The sequence below is a fragment of the Falco cherrug genome, chromosome 3 (genome assembly GCF_023634085.1).
Source record: "Falco cherrug isolate bFalChe1 chromosome 3, bFalChe1.pri, whole genome shotgun sequence".
Taxonomy (NCBI): domain Eukaryota; kingdom Metazoa; phylum Chordata; class Aves; order Falconiformes; family Falconidae; genus Falco; species Falco cherrug.
Window position 1 is genome coordinate 87,155,726 of NC_073699.1, and position 20,865 is coordinate 87,176,590.

General features: G+C 38.7%; 1 protein-coding gene across 7 annotated transcripts in view; it reads left to right on the top strand.

Moving 5' to 3' along the window:
- TSNARE1 (t-SNARE domain containing 1) overlaps positions 1-20,865 on the top strand; it is a 508,015-nt gene that overhangs the window by 420,908 nt on the left and 66,242 nt on the right. For all 7 annotated transcript variants that reach the window (XM_055705272.1, XM_055705271.1, XM_055705270.1 and 4 more), the window contains one exon: positions 18,276-18,391. In XM_055705272.1, the coding sequence (XP_055561247.1) occupies positions 18,276-18,371 (96 nt within the window). In that variant the 3' untranslated portion in view covers positions 18,372-18,391. Of the gene's footprint in view, positions 1-18,275; positions 18,392-20,865 lie in introns of those variants that run through there.

Here is a 20,865-nt window from a genome sequence, read left to right on the forward strand (position 1 = left end):
GGTAAACTTTGCAGCACGTCTGCCTTTTACACATTCTCTTTTTGAATTTTGAGCATGGCTGGTCAGACAGCATTCGACCAGAAAAGATTTATTTTCCTCTGCATGTGTCAGATGCACTTTTAAAGTAAAAACACAAAGCTGCAATGAAACCAAGGGATGTCTGCAAGGCCAAATACTGACTTTCTGGGAAAACTGAGGGGTAAAAATCCCCAGATGTGGTTCCAGCTCACCAACTGCCAGATAGAGATTAAATCCGTTGCCCTCCTCTCCTCATAGGCTACACACTCATCTTCCAGTGGAAGGGGTCAGCATCTGCCAAGTTGGAGTACTCTAGATCTCTATAGCAGAAATGTGTGCACAGGCATAACAAACACACAACATTATGCATTTGTTCTGGTACTAGACCTTTGACACATCTTGGCCTTTTATTGATGTGACTGTGTCATCTGTTGGGATGCACTTCAAAATTCAATATTGCCTTATAGCTGAGCTGCTGTGGAAAACCTAGACACAAAGAAGAGGTCAAGCCAGTCCCCTAATCAGAAAAACTGGTTAAGAACTGCATCAGCATCTTCATTGACTGTCCTGATGAAGATTAAGCATTGAACAGGCTGTGGGCTCAGAACATTTCCCCTGCAATGTGTAATTCTTTTGCAATACCACCCCAAGCTGAGGTAGGAGATGATGGGGAAGTGGAAGTGCTGTTGCCTATATTGTGGCACTTTTTTTCCTCTGAAAGGATTGGGGTTTTGGAGCCTGATTACCCAGAACTTCTGTGCAAACCTTTCTTTGAAAAACGTAATTCCTCACTTCTCTTTTACCACCACACCCACACACTCATTTATTCATTCACCACAGTTACAGGATGACAATCAACAGATCAACACATGAGCCCAGCTAATGAGATTAACAGAACTAATTACAGAAAGACAGTAATTATTTCAGCTCCATTGGTTTGAACATCATAGCTTAATGTATCCAAAAAGGCTCCAGTTGCAGGGATTTTACAGGCTAAGTGTGTAGGCTGTGAATTTAAGTGAAGCTCTAGACGTTCCTGCTCACCTCAGAAAATGCTAGGTACTAGATCCCTACCCACCTCTCCTTCTTGTATGCTGCTGTTCCAACAGGAGGTTAAAAAGGAGGAGCCTGATCCTGTCTTTCCTGCATACAGCAGCACCCAGGTACTAGGTACCTGTAAATTTGAGAGGTGCATTCATGTTTTTTTAAACAAATAAGCTACATCAGGTAATATTTCTACATAAGCGTCCAAGGAAAAGCACCTTGTTTTTTTCTATTGTCTGCTTCAGAGCTCTGAAGTCTTTGTGATCTGTTATCAATGGTAATATGCTCTGAGGGATTAAGCTACGAGTGCAGGCAATTAAAAAAATATAAATTAAATATTCCACTCTCATGGTGTTTAGCTGTGTGAAACAAACAAATAATGAAAAATTTACCCACCAATCTGTTAATATAATTTTGGTTCCATTGAACAGGTGGAGCAAAAGTTATGAGTATTTTTTCCTTCTTGGAAATATCATCTGTGTGTCTTTCCAAGATGAAAAAATATCACTGCATTCACCTGCCAGCCATCTGGATTGTCTTCTGAGCCTTATTTAAACAAAAAATGAAAACAGTTCCAAGATCTTTGCATTAAAACCATGAGGAAAAAAATCAAACAAAATTCAGCAAGAATAAACTGTATGGATTAATGCCCAAAACCAGCACTGGAGTTACAACTCCAACTCCACTGCGTGTTGGTTTTTCTCACCTCTTGGCATCAATACCAATGACAGTTTTTAAAGCTGACAGCCCTTTGTTGCATTGGCATGGCATACAAGTTCCTTGAAGCATGAGAGATCAGATGTTAGTAGACAGCTGAAAGGCAACAGCAGTCCAAAACTTTACAACTCCACTGAGCTTTTTGTCCACTCACTGTTACCTCTGCTCTGACATTGCTGGAATAGAGTCCCACGGTTCACATGGTGAGTGCAGTTTAACTCACCTATTTGCTGAGTCTTTTCCTGCTATTCTTCAAATGTATGTAGTAACTTAAGGGCTTCTGAAGGATGGTGGACTGGGACTATCGAGAAGAAAATTCTCTATTCAAGAGCAAAACCTCCAGTGCAGAAAAAGTGGCCTGTGAAGCCAACCTTTGCTTCCATTGTCTTTCATTTTTTTTCTTATGCCTGGAGATGGGAGGATAGTCTAATATCCATGATTGGTTCGGTCTTTGGTTCCTTGCTGCTAAAAGGCTGGTAACTATTCGTTGTCGAACCTGTGCTCATACAGCATGTTTTCTGCTTGATTGAGAGGCATGGCTTTTCTGCTTTGTCACATATTTCCTGGTTAGAGAAGTGATCTGAGACCAAATCCAAAAGAGACCTTTGTATTATAAAAAGGAGAGTGAAAAATGAATTATTATTCTGTTGTATCTCTGCCTGCTACAGGCTTTTCCTCAAATATTGCCACTGCAATCGAGCCTTTTGGCCAGGCAGTAGTTTTCATGGGTAATAGGCAATTACATTTCACTGTATCACAGAAGCACTTTCTGAAATTCTTGGACTGAAACCCAAGTTTTTCTGCAAGCAGCAGATTTAATAATGTCTAATTTACTATCAGTTGTGGCCATTGTCACCCTAAATTTCTTTTTTTCTCATGTCTCTCCCCTTTGCCTAAAACCCGCTATGCATAAATTGAAAAAACATAGTGTTTCCAGAAACTGCACTATTTGCGGTTTGACCAATTTACTGCTGCCAAACCAAAGAAGTGTGTGTTTCCTCTACAAGGCACCAAGTATCATGAGAACAGAAGTATTTTACAGGCTTCTGTTCCCCTCTCAGATGTGATTGAATTTGGCAAAGATGCTCAGAGCTCTTGGGAGCAAGGAAAGGGACTGACAAACAGAATACCTACCTTCTCGCAAATTACAGAACTAAAGACAGGGCACATCAATCCTATTTTTAGAGGATATGTTTAAAAGGAAAAAAACAGGTTTAAAAATCATGTAGTTTCAGATTCAATTTTTATCTATCAACAATGATCATAGAGATAATCTTATAAGCATAAACTGTCATGTACATTTGTAGAGCAGCATTTTGGATATTTATTTAGGGACTCCCTGGTTATACAAGTATTTTGCATCCACAATTTAATAAAGCATATGATAAGATTTAGTGGTTTAAAAAAACCCAGCAACCAGCAAACAAAACAAAACAAAATAAAACAGTTCGCTGACATTCTCTATCTGTCCTCTCTTAAATAGCAACCACCTACTGCATGGCGGGACTCAGTTTGAATCAGAGACATTTAACATAATAAAGTCATGCACTGAGATGTTTTTGCCTGTCGCTTAGATTAGGTTGGATTTCAGCAAGGATTCTTCTGGTTTCAAAGAGACTGCTATATTCACATTCTAAAAGAGAAGCATGTTTGAAAACCAAGAATTTCCCAAGAAAGTAAGACAAAGGCAGCAAGCAGGTCTTGGCTATAATTGAAGGTAAAAAGCTGGAGAAGTACACTGAAACCCCCACAAGGTACAAACTTCATGTGTATGGCTCAGCTGTATCTACAGCCCTGTCAGACTGCTCTGAAGAGAGGTCATAATAAACGGCTTCCTCGCTCCCACTTTGGTTGATGGATGCTTCTGCCTAATCAGAATTTGCTGACTCACAGCAAGAAAATAACTTCAAAGCGAGGATCTGTGCTCTGTTGTTTGGCTAGTGTACATGCTAGTCTACTGTCCAGTATTTTGCTAAAAGAGCGGGAGGAAAATTCATCAGCTATGTTGTCAGATTTTCCTTTAGAAATTTGATTCTGGGTAGTCCATCAACCTAGAAGTTATTTCTAGTAGGTAGACAATAAATTCATCATATACCTGATAGAAAATTTTCTCCATCCAGCTATCAAAGCAGTGTTTCCACTTCTCATATGATTTTTTTAGCACTCTGTCATAAATAATCTAAAATTGTACTTTAATTTTAAATATATATGTATATTTTTCCCCTTGGGGAATAATTACATAGTCTAATAGAACTTGGTGTTAACGCTTTTTCCTTTCTTGAAGTTTAAATTGCATATATTTTTCTCCAGACACATAATGTATTCCTACTACTCCTTATGGAACACTCTAAATTATTTTCATCTTATACTTTAATTTTTAGCTTTCCCCCCCACACTTCTCTGCAACAGTTTCATTGCCTTTTCTTCAAGTTATTAATAAATAAAGACTTGGCTTCGTACGTTCCTTGACATTTTTGCAGACATTCTGGCAACTGATGGAACAAATTATATTATCAGATGTTAACCAAAGCAATGGCCTATTATGAATGGAGAAAAGCAAATAACACTAGATCAAGCTTGGCATTTCAGCTCTTACAGCATGTGAACTGTTGTATTATTGAATCCTTTGTTGCTGTAGCAGTAGCCAAACAATAACTGCGTGCCTGAAGGGTGCGATGGAACATGCACATCCCTCTGACCTTTTGCAGTGCTATTTCAATGGGAATGGCTGTTTCTTTCTCCGGCCCACTCTTTTCTCCCTGCATGTGTGCAAGAGTCAGAAAATATCACTGTCTCACTTGCATAGCACATTTTGGGTCTCAACATCTCTACAAAGGAAACCAGCTTTCCTATTCAGTAGGCCTACAGCAATCACCAACTTTTTCAAGCGTCACTACACCATCAGCTGTCAACCCGTGCCATCCAATAAAGTCATCCATGATTAATTATTCTTAAATGACAACAGCATATTGAAACAAGCTGATAGCTGCTGACAGTGGAAATCCAATTAACCTGAATTACTATCTTGATTGTGGCCCAATTAATGTCAGCTGTGCCATGTCGGAAGTGAAGGCTTGGCTAATATAATTGTTTAATTAATTTGCTGCAGAGATTAGTTGGTGTGGGACTGCCCTTATGCTGACTTCTTTTCTTCCTTTTTTTCCCCCTCCCCTGCTGAACATTAGATTTGAGAAAGAAGGATAAGCAGCTTGCTGTCTACAGCTTTTTGCTTTAAGTAGATAAATGAAGTTCTATCTTAAAATAGGGTTTGAAAGATCACAGAGGGAATAGTAGAGCTGTTAAACTTCTGTTAAGAGTCTGTTGTTGCCTGTTGCTTCAGTGAGTTTTACTGTGCCCCATAGCCGAGTCCAAAGGGATTATAAGGACTTTTCCTTGATGCGTTTGAACTGGAATATGATGTTGCTCTGCATTAATGGCTCCTCTGCCTTTTAAAGTACATACAGTGAACAGCAGGAAGGCTGGTAATGGTGAGGGGTGGATTTATTTACCTTTAGAAATAGAAACTTGAGTCAGAGGTGACTGGAAGTTTGTTGTTCATGATGTAATATCTGCCTGGTGTCTTGAGATTAGTTCATCTTCTATCTTTTGTGCAAAGACAGTTTTGCATATCAAATGATTAAGAGTATTAAGAAATGCATTATGAACTATTTTAGGAACAACTCACTAAAGAAAAGGTGGCTCTTCCAATTGAAGCACATTATAGTAGCTATCGCTATCTTTGCCATAAATGTTTTAATTCCTGTAGCTCTCTGCTATAACAGCCAAAATGCCTTTAAAAGAAAGTGATGCTTCCATTCACAAAGGGCAATAAAAGAAACAGAGAAGTGCAACAAAACTACTGTAGCCTAAGTATTGCACTGAACCACTAACTAATAATAAATGGGAGTTTGTGAAGTAGAGCAAAAGAAAACTTCCCTTGATCTCCACCAGAAACTTTAAAATATTCTTTAAAAATACAGGCAAACTCAGACTGATTAGCAAATAAGAGGATTATAATGAAAAAAGGAGCTCTAATGACTTAAAGGAGCTAGCATTAAAAAGTTAAAGTCAGTAAATTAATACGTTAAGTACAGAGGCTTTGACAAGCAGGAAGGGGGAAATATGCATACACCCATACAGATTTTTTTTTTTTTTTTTTTTACATGTGTAGCTCAGCTATTTAAGCTCTTGTCATAGATGCTGGGAGAAGAGAAATTGAGAGCTAAAAGCTTTGATCAGCTGCATGTAAAAAAAGCTGGGACACTTAACAAGTTCAGAGGTTCCCTTCACTTCTCCAGAGTCTTCAAAAATATCTGGTCCATTGAATGCCAACCTCAAAAAATTCCACAAGCAGGACCTCTCTGGAGATGTCTGCCTTTGAATTGTTCCCCAAATAGGACCAGTGCATAATCTCCCATGGAGGTTTTAGTTTAAGTGGAAGTGCTCAGAACTACTTCAGAAACTTTCTCAGCGCTTCAAACCAGTCATTCATTTCACTTTTCAGGAGTTTGAGAGGATTTGTAGAGAAGTTTGGGAGGATTTGCAGATAAGCCTTCTCCTGAAAATTGATTAATATCCTCATTTTCTCAGCAGCCTAGGAGAACCACCCAGCATATTTCTAAGAAAACCATATCACTACAAACTGAACTACATAAAAACATTGTACACTTACCCTACTTGACAGTTTATTAATTGGTTGGCTTTGCATCTCTACCAAGATTTCTTTAGATGGTATGTAACTGAAATTTCTTTTTCTTGGCTAAAAACTTAGGTATAGTCGAGCGACATGTCTTTCAGCTGAATGCCCCCAATTCTGCAGTGCTGGCTGGAGGATCACATCTCTGCTGTCTTGTTCACTGGAGGAAATGTTTACAGATTGTTTTTTCTTTACACACCATAAATGGAGGCAGTAGATGTGCTTTTTAATGTGAACCTTGCAAACTGTCTAAAAATTGGCACCATGGCATAAATCATGCACATAGATTTAAAGATACGGTGGGTTTAATATATTTTGTTGCTTTCTGCCCCCTTCCATCCCTGCAATGGGATAAAAGTCAAATATGAAATCTGTTTTTACTTTTGCCCTTAAAGACTCATAATCTCATTTAATTCCTTCTTTTGCAGGTTGTGCTTTCATTGCTGCTAGTAATGGATATGCTCTGCAGGACAGACTGTTGACACTATGCTTTGTGACATTCACAGAGCTCTATTATGTTGTCTATCACAGTCAAATTATTACTACACACTTCACATAAAAAGTCCTCCGTGTTGGCAGTGCTGACTAGACTGCACCTAGACCTGGGAGTTATGATTTTGACCAGCAGAGTCAGGCTCGGAGGCCATTTGTGAAGCAATGCTGATATTCTGTTTGTAACAATTACCTCTTTTATTCATAATCCATTACAATTTGTAAATACATAAGGATTTTAACACATGCAGAAACATGCAGCTTTGATGACAGTGAATAATGCAGCATACTTCTGAATACCTTTTTTTTTTTTTTTTTTTTTGCCAGGAACACATGAACAGTAAGTAGTTTAGAGTTGTGATGGTTTTGAATGTTCATATCAGACATTGTTCACCTTAGCTTAGTTCAGAATAAACTACAGTTTAGGACATGCATTTAAGTATAATGCTGCAGAGAGCTCCAAGTGTTGCTTGAGAGACGAAGGAAGGGACTACATTTTATTCCTCTGCAATATGAGCATGGAACTCTGTACTGTGACTACATAATTAACAAGAAGTGCTGTCATCCAGGAAGATGTTAAAGGTTCAGCTGAACTGGCTTACCTAACACAAAACCAAGGAAAAACCCATCCACATACAAACTGGATATTAAAAAAAAAATAATAAAACAAACCAAAATAAACAAACCACAAACCAACACCAACAGTGCTTGCGTGTTGGTCTTAGCAAATAATGACATCCGTTATCACAGGTGTCCCTAATTTTGCTCCATTTATTTAATGAAGTAGCATCCCTAATCTTATAAAAGGGGAAATTAAGGAATGAAGAGGTTAAATAACTTATGAAGCATCACATAACAATTCAACAAGAAAAGGAGGCATAGATGCTATATCTGCCTGTACAGTTCTCTGCATTGCCTGCTATTTTGGGATTTTTTTTTCTTTATATTGAATGCTGTTCTTACAAGTCCTGAACTCTGCTCTTTGTTTGACTTTCCCTGGATCTCCATTTGCAAAATTGAGACAAAAATCTCAGGAGAATACTATCTCACACAAAAGTTTCCAATACTTTGTGCTTTCTCATAGAGGCAGAAGTGCAGTATCAATTCAGGCTACCTCCTGACATTTGTGCATTTAATCCATCAGAAAACTGCTAGCTTATAGGCCAATGTAAAAATGAAAAAAATAACAGAGAATAAAAATACTATTCAAACCTTGAAAAGCTTGTTTGGGTTTAAACAAAAGCTTAGATCAGGAATTTTGATAGCCTAAGCAATTCTCCATGGCTTCTACAGAAAAACATGCTACCTCAAATTTAATTCTGTCCCACCCGATAAAATGATATGAAGGCACTGCTATTTCTTCTTAGTTTCACTGGTGTTATGTCACTAGATGTGACTTCATCCACTTCTTGTGACAGACACTAATAAGTAGTAGAAAGTAAATATCCTTTGGTCCTTCAATGATGTTCATTTGGGAATTACTTAAGACTTGCATCTTATCTCTGTGAGATTTACTTTGAATAGGTGAAGACCCACATATAGATATATATGGGGTTAAGAAGCTGTAAAATAGCTTTTGCTCTGCCTGTATATCTCTGCTGGGTTAGGCAGAGTGTGGAGGTGTGTGTTCCTTGAGTTCCTAGCACACAATTTGTCACTTTTCAGAAATATGATTTTCCTGCCTGGTCTCAATTTAATTTACTCACTGTTATTTAGCACTTTGCTCCCCAGTACTCTGCATACTGCAAAGGAGCAGCAGTGACATGGTGGATGCATGTAAACTGGTGAAAAACAGCATGCCTGGGAGGAAAAATCAGTCTTGAGCTTTAATAGTATTCTTTGGTGAAAAACCTGGTAGTTGTCTTGGGGTTTCTTTTTTAAGAAACATTCTCTTCGTCTTGTTATTGAAACATTTTCTTTTTTTCTACACTCTTTGGGCTTCGACACCAGAAAAGCCCTATTTATGATGTTTAGAGATCTATTTAAAGTTCAGTGTAGCAGAATTCAGCTTTGTTCTACAACACTATGAAGTAATGCATGGTAGTTTGTTCCTGTCAGCCACTGCTTTACATGCTAATGATGGTACTGTTCTAGCAGTAGCAGAGATACTACTAGAATAGGAGTGATGTCAATGATGGTCTCGAGATTGTAGTGAGCAAAGTTTGTGAGAAGTAATGTCGTAATGTCCTGTATTAAATCAATGGACACAGAAAAGAAAAATCAGATAGGCTTTCAAACAAAGCAACAGAAGCATTTTCTGCTTTTTGTTGCTCCCCCCCCCCCCCCCCCCAATCATATCAGTTGGTGTAATGAGAACACAAACACAGTATACTGCCTATTATTGTTCTGTGACATTTTCACTCAGGAGATTCATCAGCTCCTAACACTAACTTCCAGAGACATGGATGACACAGTACTTCCTGGAACCCCTTCCAAAATTTGGTTTTACTTACGATTCATAAGGTTGGAAGGAGCTTTTTCATTGATTAGTTACTCTAATGTACTGGCTAATGTTTATATGCGTAGATGCTTTCTGGTGATAGAAGCAGACCAGCTTAAACCTTCAGTCTGTTCTTTAGTGCCTGAAGACTTGAAATGAGGGTCATTTGTCTTAATTACTGCTGAGATTTGAAGGAAAGTCCTATATACAAAGTACTGTGCTTTGAAAACAGAAAATCCCTTCTTTCAGTCCCAATGTGAGCAATATTATTATATGATTATTTTTTTTCCTCTAACCCCAGAAGGACCTTGTTTTTCTTTATCTGACACTTGCATTTCTTTGAGGATGGTCTGAAGATCCTTCCTGGCTTATACTCCACCCTTTACCAGGCATTTTATTTTGATTCGAATTTTCAAATAAAAATGTGCCATGTAACTATACACATGGTGCTAAGGAGACATTATGAATTCCTTTGGACCAGAATTTCATAAGGGTACAGTGGAGTAGTTCCATTAAAACCAATAGAGTTAAGCCAAACTATACACTTTCTTGAGCTCTGGTCCTTTTAAGCTTGTGCAAAGTTTAATCTAGTTGTTATTGGCAAAAAGAGCCAATCTGGGGAGCCCAGGCATTTTTCAGGATGGAGAATGAGCTAAATCTTTCCTCAGCTGGTTCCACAACTACAGCTTTCTGCACTGGATGCTGTAACCCTCTCATGGGAAGACTGGGTAAGTGGGGTGGGTTGAAAGCTGGCTGAACTGCTGGGCTCAAAGCTTGAGATCAGCAGCACCGTGACCCAAAGATTGTCTTTTCCAATCCAGCCAAGTAGTCCTATTCATACAATAATATAATCTAACTAATAAACACAGCTCAGCAAGAAGCCTCTCTCTGAGCACAGCACTGCTTTAATGCGGTCGAATCACTCTCTCTCTGCTTTGCTCCATTGCAACTGTGTTTCTGCATTTGAATTGTTGGGGGAGTTCAGGTCTCTGAGAAGCTGCCTGTGTGGGGCTATTAAGCGTCATGTGGTTTCTGGAAAAGTATAAGGGCATTTGCTTTTCTACCTTGGGCAAATTCTGTTCTGGGAAAATGCAGGCTCTCTGGTGTTTCAGGTACACACAATAGTCATTACCTGCTTTAAACTGCTGGCTAGATTTGCTATGTAGAATTTAAACAGCTGCCAGAGGTAGGTGGCTTTGTTCCAGTGCTGGGGAAAAAAAAATTAATCCTCTTTATAGTGAATTTGTAAAACAGATTGGAGGTCTGCTGCCTTGAAAGACATGATAGAAATGTAAGCCATTATCGTGTGTTATTACAAATGATGCCTCAGCCATTAAAAAAAACAAGTATATTAAGGGAATATTAAGATTGCTAATTCAAGCATTCAGAAGTTAGAAAATGCAGCAATGAAATCTGTGTGTACAAGCTTAACATCAGCCCCTGTCAGCTTTTGGGCAAATCAACACAGAAATTGTTGTGCTTCTGTGCTCATCCTGATAGGAGACACTTGCAGATGGTGAAAATTATCTCAGATTTTGAGCTAGTCATGAGTACATGAAGTAGGGTTTGAGAGAAGTCATATCTGTCCGAAGCTGAGCCAAATTTCCTAGAAACACTAAAAAGTGCACCCTCACTTTTGGGAAAAACTCCTTTCTCCCTATTCCTCCTCACATTCCCCATCTTTCTCCAAAGCATGGAGGCACTAGAGAAAAAGTTTGCATTATCTTTTTCAGGATGTGACACTTGGACATTTTTCAATAGTTTTCTTCTTTGATTCAGCTGCAATATTTTCATTTAAATGAAGTAGTCTGAGGTAGATTGCAGGCATAGAAAATGTAATCCTGAGTGGTCATCACTGGCTAAATAGCTATGCGGCAGAAAATAGTCTTACAATAGAATATGCTGAGGAACCATATCTACGGAGGGCAGTTGGCTTTACCTAGTGTATATGCAAAGATGATAAATGAGTGAGAAGGGAATCGTGAAGAGACTTATGGGAAGTGCACAGAATGCACAGAATTAGGGGAGAGTAGCAGATACATAGACGCAGGGTCATAAGGGAAGGTTTGAAATCAGTCCAGATGTTGAGGAAGTAAAGGCACAAAATGTGTCAAAGCAAAGTGATATTTCCTTGCTGGAGTGGGCTGGCCTTTTCCTGTTGCTGTCATATCTTGTGGGTTTTACTCATCTGCAACTTGTCTGTTTCATTCTCATTTAAAAACACCAAAAGTGCTTAATAATATTACTGGCCTTTTCTAGCCTGTCTGCAGAAGCAGTGATATTTGATAGCAAATTCATTGTTACTCTATAAGGAAGCTTTACCATAAAGGTCACCAAATTTGGTCAGTGCATTTTAATTTGTACACACGTTAAAGGTCATATTCCTCACTTCCATTCCAATAACACAGTGTGTTTACTCTCTTATCAGAGGTGATTGTGTATGACTTAGCTAAAGGATCTTATAAATGTAAATGGAATATAAAACAAAAATAATAATGATGAAAACACTGGTGCAAGTGTAGGGGGAATTTTTCCCTCTGTATGTTTACATAATGCTTGGAGGTAAACACACATCTGCAAGGTCTGATTTTCTGCTGTGTTACTCCAGTATTTCCTTCGTCCCCCATGAGAACTCCACAGCTTTCAGCAGAGTTTCTGCTGGTGTGTGTTGGAATGACAGTAGTTTCAGATTCCTAATATAATCTCTGTATAAACACATCCAAACGTAATTAAGGACCTGGGCTCTCAATCCAGCAGACCTCAAATTAGCTTTCAAAATGCATATTAAGGGCATAGACAAATGCTTCCATGCAATTCCAAATGACCTCTGAGGGCAGGGTGAGCAGAATTGTACAAACCTCTTTAATGTCACAAAACTCTCTACAGAGATTTGCATATAAAGTGTACCATTTTATGTCAAACAGATTTGTTAATCTTACAATGAAGGAAACAGTACTTGAAAATTAATCAAGGTGGGTTTTCATTGCCCAGCAGAGGCTCTTAAAAGTACCTGACCTGATAACTGGAGGCTGTTACTGTGTGGTTTCTAAATTCAATCATTTTGGGGTTTTATTTGCTGGATGGGTTTGCAGGAAATAGATCTCCATGGCAGATAAATCTTCAACGGTGTCTTTGTTCAAGTAGTAGAACTGTACTTTCAGAAGTGTTTGTAATCCCGGCTCTGTTGGAAAATGTTTCATGATTTGTTCATTATTTTAAAATTGTCTTTTAAACAAGCATAAGCATTTCTTATGGTAGGTAAAAATGGGTAGTTTTATTGAGCCTTTCAGTATTGAGTACAGGGTAGCTTTTTGCTTGCTTACCATAATAACCTAGCTAAAAAACAATGACTGAAAAATGGACCTCCTTTCCTTGCAGACAAGTTCTTGCCCCTACAACCTAACCGAAAACCCTACGGTGTGTCAGCTGCATACATTATTTGGCATTGCGAGAGGGAAGTACATAGAACCATGGTCTTGGGTTAACCATCTTGGGCAATGCTCTTTCTCTGCTATCATCATCCTTATCCAAGTCCAAGGACTAAGAACAGGGACAGATGGAATAAGGAGGTGAGGTACTGGTGAAATTAATTTAGCTAATGACAGCAACCTGCCTAATGCTTTTGTCCTGCAGGAGACCTAGAAAATACTACAACCGTGGAGTCGTAGGGTATGTCTCTACTCTGAAGCAGTGTCACATGCTCTGAGGTTCCAAGAATAGAGCAGCTCTTCTAGTACAAATCCCTGCCTGAACTAAAATGCCTATTTCTAGGGCTTTTCGCCTCCTTAGTAGAGCCAATTGTGAAGTCTCGACCTTCCTGCCTTGCCGTGTACGCTGTAACCAATCCATGGAGGGTAGAGAAGCACAGTGCTGTTTTTCCATATGTGAATCAAACATATTTTTTCCTATTCTATATAAATACAGGAAAAAACGTTTCCTCTAGCCTCTCCTGTTATTTATGCTTTGCTACAGCTAGCATTTGAATCCTCGGCAAGAAAACATTTCTTCCCTCCTTGTAAATGCATTTGCTTAGGAATTTCCAAGATGAAGCTCGCTTTTCTGGGCTTGGGGCTGTAATGGGCTTTAATAGTTTTTAATTACTTAACTCTCTGTTGTGACATAATTAGAATGTCCTTCAACATTTCACATTTCACCCCCAAGAAATAAATATCTTCTAGGCTGTAAAATATGACGTGCAGCTTATTTTTATGAAACAATGAGGGACAGGATTCTTCCAGGCTCAGTCACAACCAGTTCGCCTGTCAATATAAAGTGCTTCTCAGCTGTGTCCCTAAATAGCCTTGCTCATTCCTTCCCTGCTTTTCTCTCCTATTTCACATGTCTCTTTAAAGAGCCTCTGTCAAGATTAAAATATATCTTTACCTACACCGTTTTACTAAAAAACCCAGAGAGCCTAGCAAAAATAACTGTAAAAAGCCATTACCTCTTACTACAGGATTACGGGTTTTTGTCCCACGCTGTATTCTTTTCATCTTGGGAGAATGTGTACAATGAAAACAGATTAGCTCCAATGTAATCAACAGATTCTTGGTTATGGGAAATGGGCTTACAACAGGTTGGGACAGAACTATAAAACTAGAGCAGGGAACAGCATACCATGCAAAGTTCAGGATAAGCTAGTATATTTAAAATGTAATCAGATTGTACCACTTACAATTATTTCTTGTACATTTTCTAGCAGAACATAGTACTTTCTGGTAGCTTTAAACTTTTCCCATATTCAGCCTGAAATTTTGTTTGTTGCATTGATTTCTGTATCTCTATTTAGATACTCATTTTAAGTGATAGTTAAAGGGACTCAGTGTTTCCCAAAATGCAGTTTCCCTGGGAGGAATGTGGGTTTTTAGGAGTTGGTTGTTTGGTTTGTTTTTTGGTTTGTTTGTGTTTTGGTATTATTATTATTATTATTATCATCATCATTATTATTATTATTCTAGTGCCTCATATGTGGACAGGGCTTTGCAATTTAGCAGGAAGAAAATGGGAGAAAGCAGTCATACCTTTTTTTGACCTCTAGGAATGTTTGGCAAAACTTCCAAGTCTCTGACAAATTTCTTACTCCCTCAGTTTTTCTTGATACTTTTTTGAAGTTTGAGACCCTCAAAGCTCAGTTTGTACCAAGAGTACACTCCAGCTGTTGATACTTGTGCTGTGCCAATAGCCCTAGGTATGTCTTTTCTTTGGTAAGCAACTAAGTATGCTTCAAGTGGAAGATGCTAGGCAAAATTATCTTACCATTGCTCCTGCAAGCAGTCATGGATGTAAGCTGCAGGAACTGAGAGGAGGTCACACTGCTGCAGAGCTTCCTGTGCTGGAGCCCAGGAAAGTCAAGGAGAATAGGGAATAGCTTTATCCCCTAGCGTGAAAGAAAAGTCTTCAGCAGCTGAGTGAAAAAAGAGCTGGAAAAAGTTGAGCAAAATCAACTGTGGATTAGTTGGATGCATGGAAAGGTTATAAAAATGCAAAGCTCCCTGAAGAATTATGTTGTAAAATAAATGATTCATTTTACAGGTGGTTTGGTTTTTTGTTGCGTTTGCTTTTTTTTCCTTCCTCCTTAAATTTTTTGTGGCTGCAGCTCTGCTGTTGTGAGACTACTAATTCTGAGGCAGAAACCTAGTAGTATCTGTCTCAGGGCAATAGGGAACTTGCCCTGGTGAGAAATGATACTGTTATAGATTTGCAAATGGTTTAACATTTCCATGTAAGCATAGATTAACCTTGACACAAGGAACGGCATCATGAATCACATTTTTTTCTTCTTTTTTTCCCTCCTTTGGAGAATTGGAATTCTCTTGATATCAGCTATACTTCCACCCATGGCTTGTGTCTCCACTTCCTTGACTTAAAGTGAGCATAAACCAATCACTGCATTAATGTTTGAGATGGAGAGTATTAATTATATTATTCTGTGGTCATGGAACTCACATGGGAAGATTAGAATCTTTATGTTAAGTGAAAGGTTTGTGTGGTCTCATGTGAACATGGCTTTAGATGGACATTCCCAGAAAACTTGAGTAGATAAGTAAAAATTATAATTCATTATGTACATAGCTTAATAATTACCCATTTACAGGATAAGGCAGAGATCCTGCTTGAGAGAGATGGCAGGGGGTGGGGGATGGGGGGAAGTGCTACTTATATATCCATACATGGGAAACATACTAACACTTCCTAGCTGTTGAGTGCTTGCATTTCTGATGCTGATGTACTTCCAGTGTGTGTTGATGCCTTGGGATTATTAAAGACATACGGATGTGTTTCTTTTTGTCTTGCAGCTTCCCTCAAGAATGACAGTGATGGCATTAAGACACCATTTATAATCTCGGTTTAGCAATCCACCTGAGTGACGAAAGGAGCTGGGGTATAGGGCCGCTCTTCCTCAGTGCGTGTAGAAAAGCTTGGGCAGGGCTCAGAAGCTGTGTTTCTACTGCTCTTCCAGCATGTACAAATTTATGACTGGAGACTAAAGGGACTCAAAAGAACCAAACATTTTCCTTATTGAAATATAAAGTAAAGCAAGAACTAGGAATTAACAGGAGAATCCTGCTACAGATTATATGGCTGTGAAGGACAGTAATACTAAATCCACTAAGAGATGCTGTAAACAGAGCAGGAATAATTATCCTGACTTACCAGCCAGGACAAGGTCATAAAATGTGAACCAAATACCAGAATGAAGGTTTGGCTGCATCTCTTCTACTCTCTGATTAGTCTGTTAGTCTGTTTATGATGGAGTTTTATGCTTGCTTTATATTAGTTATAAAAAAGAAAAAATGAGAGGGGGGAGAGACTATGTAAAGTGCAAAGTAAGAATAAACAGGACTTCGCAATGCTAGAAGGAGCAAACCAAGGGAATCTCTCTGCAAAGGGACTGATGGAAAATCCATCTGAAGTGGCAACTGTACAGCCTTTGAAAGTCTCGTTAGGAATATTTGAGAATGCTGCTTGATGCTAAATGACCCATCAGCATCCTCTGCTGACCAAACAAAGGCTCTGGTGTTTTAGAAGTGGACAAGGACATCTAGGTGTGTTAAGGTAGTCTGCAGTTTGAAGCAAAGGGATCCTGTTTTGTCTTGGAATCAATCAAGGTTAAAAGAAGAGAGGATGCTGTAGCAGGCCTGTTTTCTCATGCACTCAGCTTTCAGGATGCATTGTAGTTACCCCCCTAGAAACGAAGGCTGCAAGTGCAGCACCACTATGAAGAAACATCACTTTGTGTTTGAAAAAAATTGTTAAAGCGAGCATCACCTTTGTGCACCTGTAGTCTCCTCCCAAAAACTCACAGTAGACTGCTTGAAAAGTGTGAGCAAATGAGTGACCCCAAGTAGGACTTTAGGGAGGGGAGAATAGTGTCCCTCTGCACACTTCTTCCAAGCATACCTGACAAAAAGATTCTTCTTAACACATGTACATGGAATGATATATTTAAAACACCTTTTATTTTATTTTATTTTTTAAACGAAACCCAAAGGAAACATTCTGTGTGAGTAATTGCAAAAGTAGAGAGCCAAGATGAATCACTGATTATATGCTATGGAGGCAGGACAGCACAGCATTTAATTTTTTTTTTTTTTAAATAATCATCTGGAAATCCACGCTTTAATAAAGAGCACCAGTTTGGTTGGTGGTTGATTCTGGAGGAGAGGACAGATCGTGCATCACTGTTCCCTGCTGGAAGCACTTCTCCAGCTCTGCAAAGCAAAACAGATGGGCCCTGGGAGGGTTGCAAGGGAATGAAGCACTGCACTTTTGAGCACCGGTGGAAGAGATGACTCTTCTGTCACCTGCTGTATAAGAGCCAAAACATCTGTAGAACAAAACAACTGGGGAACTGTGTCTCTCTGGGAAATGCAGTGCGGTGCAGAGTGGTGTAAACCAGTTAGTAAAGGATCTGAGGCAGGCTGGGAGACCTGACTACAGCAGTTAGGGGAAGAAAGGAAGGAAAAGTGGGTAACAGCAGTAACATCGACATAATCTGTCCTGTGAGAGAGCTGCTTCAGTTGTATGAAACGTAAAGAACTCTGGGCAAAAGCAATTGGTTTATCTTGTCGAGATGGTGTTATCAAGTCTGGTGGCTGGAGGACTGGCTAATCTGGTCTCAAGCAAATTGTCTGTTTCATTGAAGTTACTTTTTGTGTGTGTCTGTGTTGCATAAGAGGATTACTGACGCTGCGGGGTCATAGAAACACCATTCTTCTAATCCATCCAAAAAGGAGGAAGAGGAATTGAACTATCTGCAAAAGTTTTTAAATGGGAACAAACAACATTATGTCCTATGAAGGTCACTGTGAAGGCTGATGGGTTTAAGTAGAAACAGATGTCAAAATTAGAATGCTGTAGAACCTCTTTTACCATATCTTAGAATGAAATCAGGGTGGATAATGCTGGAGGTACATTTGCCTGCCCTGTAAGGAGCCTGCCTTATTGCTTGGCTAGATTTCATTGCACAGCAGGTTGGAGAGAGACCTCTTTATCTTACAGGAGACCATCTTCTCCTGGCAGCCAGAAACAGATTTGACACACTCAGACCAAAACCAAACTGAAAAGCCTTACCCAAGTCCAGCCCTCCAAGCAGTCTGGAATTTTAATATCACACAAACAATGATTTAAGCAGGAAGAAAGTAGTGTAGAGAAGGTGATTGTAATTAAGGGGAATTTTCACTGAAAAGGAAGAATCTGGATTGCCCAGGATGAGTCAGTCCAAAAAATATACAAATTCTCCATGTTGTATTGACTTGTTTCAAATAGTCCTTCCAGTGGAAAATTAGCAACATTTCTTTGTGGATTTACTGTCCATCTTTGGGTTAAATGTCTATGTATTTATTTCTTTGTCTTTTCTCCTCTTAGCTACGAGCAAGGAAGATGAAGTGCTGCCTTCTCTCTGTTGCGCTGGCTGTTCTGCTGTTCATCGTTATAATTATCGCAGTCTCAGTCAAGCGCTGATCTGGCTACGCTTTCCACAGGTAAAAGCTTTTAACTAAGTCTTTTATCATACACTGTGAGATGGTTGGGAGATGGTTTAGGAAGCTGATTATGGTAAGAAAAAATTATCTTGGTTTGCAGATTCAGGTCTGGCCTATGAAAATAATTTTCTTTAAAGGGTTTATTTAAAGAGCTCAGAAATAACATCCTTAGTGGATCCTTATATGTAAGCCAAGATGATATTCAAACAAAAGATCTTATTACCATTACTATTTTCTCTGTTGTTTCTGGTGTGTTGGATTTTATATGGAACTCATAGCAAATCTAATCAATGAATCCTAAATCCATATGAATTAGAGATGCAGAAGCGGTGTTAAAGACCCCAGACTGAAGCAGGGTCAGGGGCAATCCAACAGCCCACAGCACTGGATGTTCCAAAGTGCACCTACCTTCTGAGATGTTCCAGAATCATCCTGGAGACAGGCTGTCTTGAGGAGCAGGAAGATAAACAACTAGAGATTGCAGTATGGACAAAAATTCTGGTCATCTTTGCTCTGGATCCACCTCTAAAAGGAGTAGTGGTCTGTAATAGGGAAACTGGGCTGTAAACTTACCAAAATAGGTGAGACATAAAAGCAACTTCATCCCACTGGTGAAGTTGAAGCTATAGTATGTTTTCTTTGTAAAGAATGTGCTTTAAATGTAAAGCATAAAACACAAATAAGGTTTATATTTTTTCCTTTTTTTTTCCCCCTCATTACATTAAGAGAATGACTCATAAGTTATTTCTGATAATCTCTGTCAGATAGAAAGCATCTCTGGGTGTCTGCTTCTTTAGAAGGTCACCAGGCCATTTTTCAAGGAGGAATTATCAGATTTACAGAATTTCTAGCACCAAAAGGACTCAGGCATTCCAGCTCTGCATGCCTGCTGCCATGGCAGCGGTGCTGACTGGTAAAGCCAGATCCCAAGCACATCAATGGGACTTTTCCTGCAGACAGCAAGTAGGAGCCCTGAGGCAGAAAGCAATGGAGGGTGGGGACAACTGCTGATTTAGAGACCTCTCAAGTCCTACAGATACTTGCATGAAGCATGTGTGATACCACTCCTGTACTTAGTAGGTACCACATTACACTGAGGCTCACTACGACCTTTTACAATAATTTAAGCTGTGATTTCTTAGCCTGAGCTATCCTCTGGAACTACCCTAGAGAAAGCACAACGGATTGATAGATTTTGTTTACTGTTTTGTTTTACAAGCGTTCAGTGTTACTTGACAATGCTATCCTTCCACCTAAGGATGAAGTCATTCAACTGAAACTAGCAGAGGTTGGTTGAAAACAATCAGAGAAAGATGATTCTTCACACAAGATGTACTTATGCTTTGGAACTCCTTCTGGCATGACTTTGTGGATGTGTACAAAAAGGAATTGTACAAATCCATGAAAGAAAAAAAATTGTTGAAGGATGGCAAGTACCAAAGTACCGTTTCACTGGTTTGTGATGAGGATGATTATGAACCATACATTATTGCTAGGATAAATAGTTGTAAATATTTTTCTACACTTAACGTGGTTACCTAAGTGTTCAGCCAGTATTGAAGCGAGGAAGCGAGGACAGTATCAGTGAGGTGGACTGCATATGGATGTTCTTATAGTGCATATATAGATATATATTATATATATAATGCTACATATATTTTTATCCCTCTTTTACATAAGAGACACTGCTTATGGGTGCAGATCATGATATGTCCTGCTGATTTAAATCTAGAGCAACTACAGTAATTTTAGTTGCATTACTCTGATTTTACTCTGCATTAGTCTGGTTTGAAAATGTGATCTATCATGATAATCTATTATATGATAAAATTTCTTTTATTTATAGTTAAATCTTCCTATCTACTAGAAATCACAAATCTTATCAACAGTTGACTATATCTAGACACAATTTAATCTAAATCCCTTAAGTGAAGAAAGTCAGAAAACCACAATCTTTTTACAATAAAACTCCATTGGAAAACTGGAATTAATATTCTGTTAAGAGATCTATGTCTTGAGGGAAGTGAACCTGGAGATACTAATGAAAGCCCTAGGGAAAATATAATGCTCTACTTTTCATCATCACTTGTGAAACTAATTACTAAGATTCTAAAACATGAGTTACTCCCCAGCAGTGCAAATGTAGACAAAACCTGCATTGAGTTATCATGGAACACATACACTTTTTGATTGTTATACACTGTTCTGAATCTAAGTTGACCCCAAATGGTGTGCAGCAGATTTCACATTTATATTTGAAGATTTCTGAAGCAGAATGTTTTCAGAATTTCCATGTCCATAGTGAACATTTTTTTTCTATTCTAAATTGCGATGCAAGTAGATTTTAAAATATCAGTGAATTTAAAGTTTCAACTACCTCAACAAACTGTTTCATATAAAGCTGTCTTACATACTTTAGGGAGATAGAGAACAGCTGGGTTTTAATGTATAGCAGCTCTACGTGTCCATTCAGA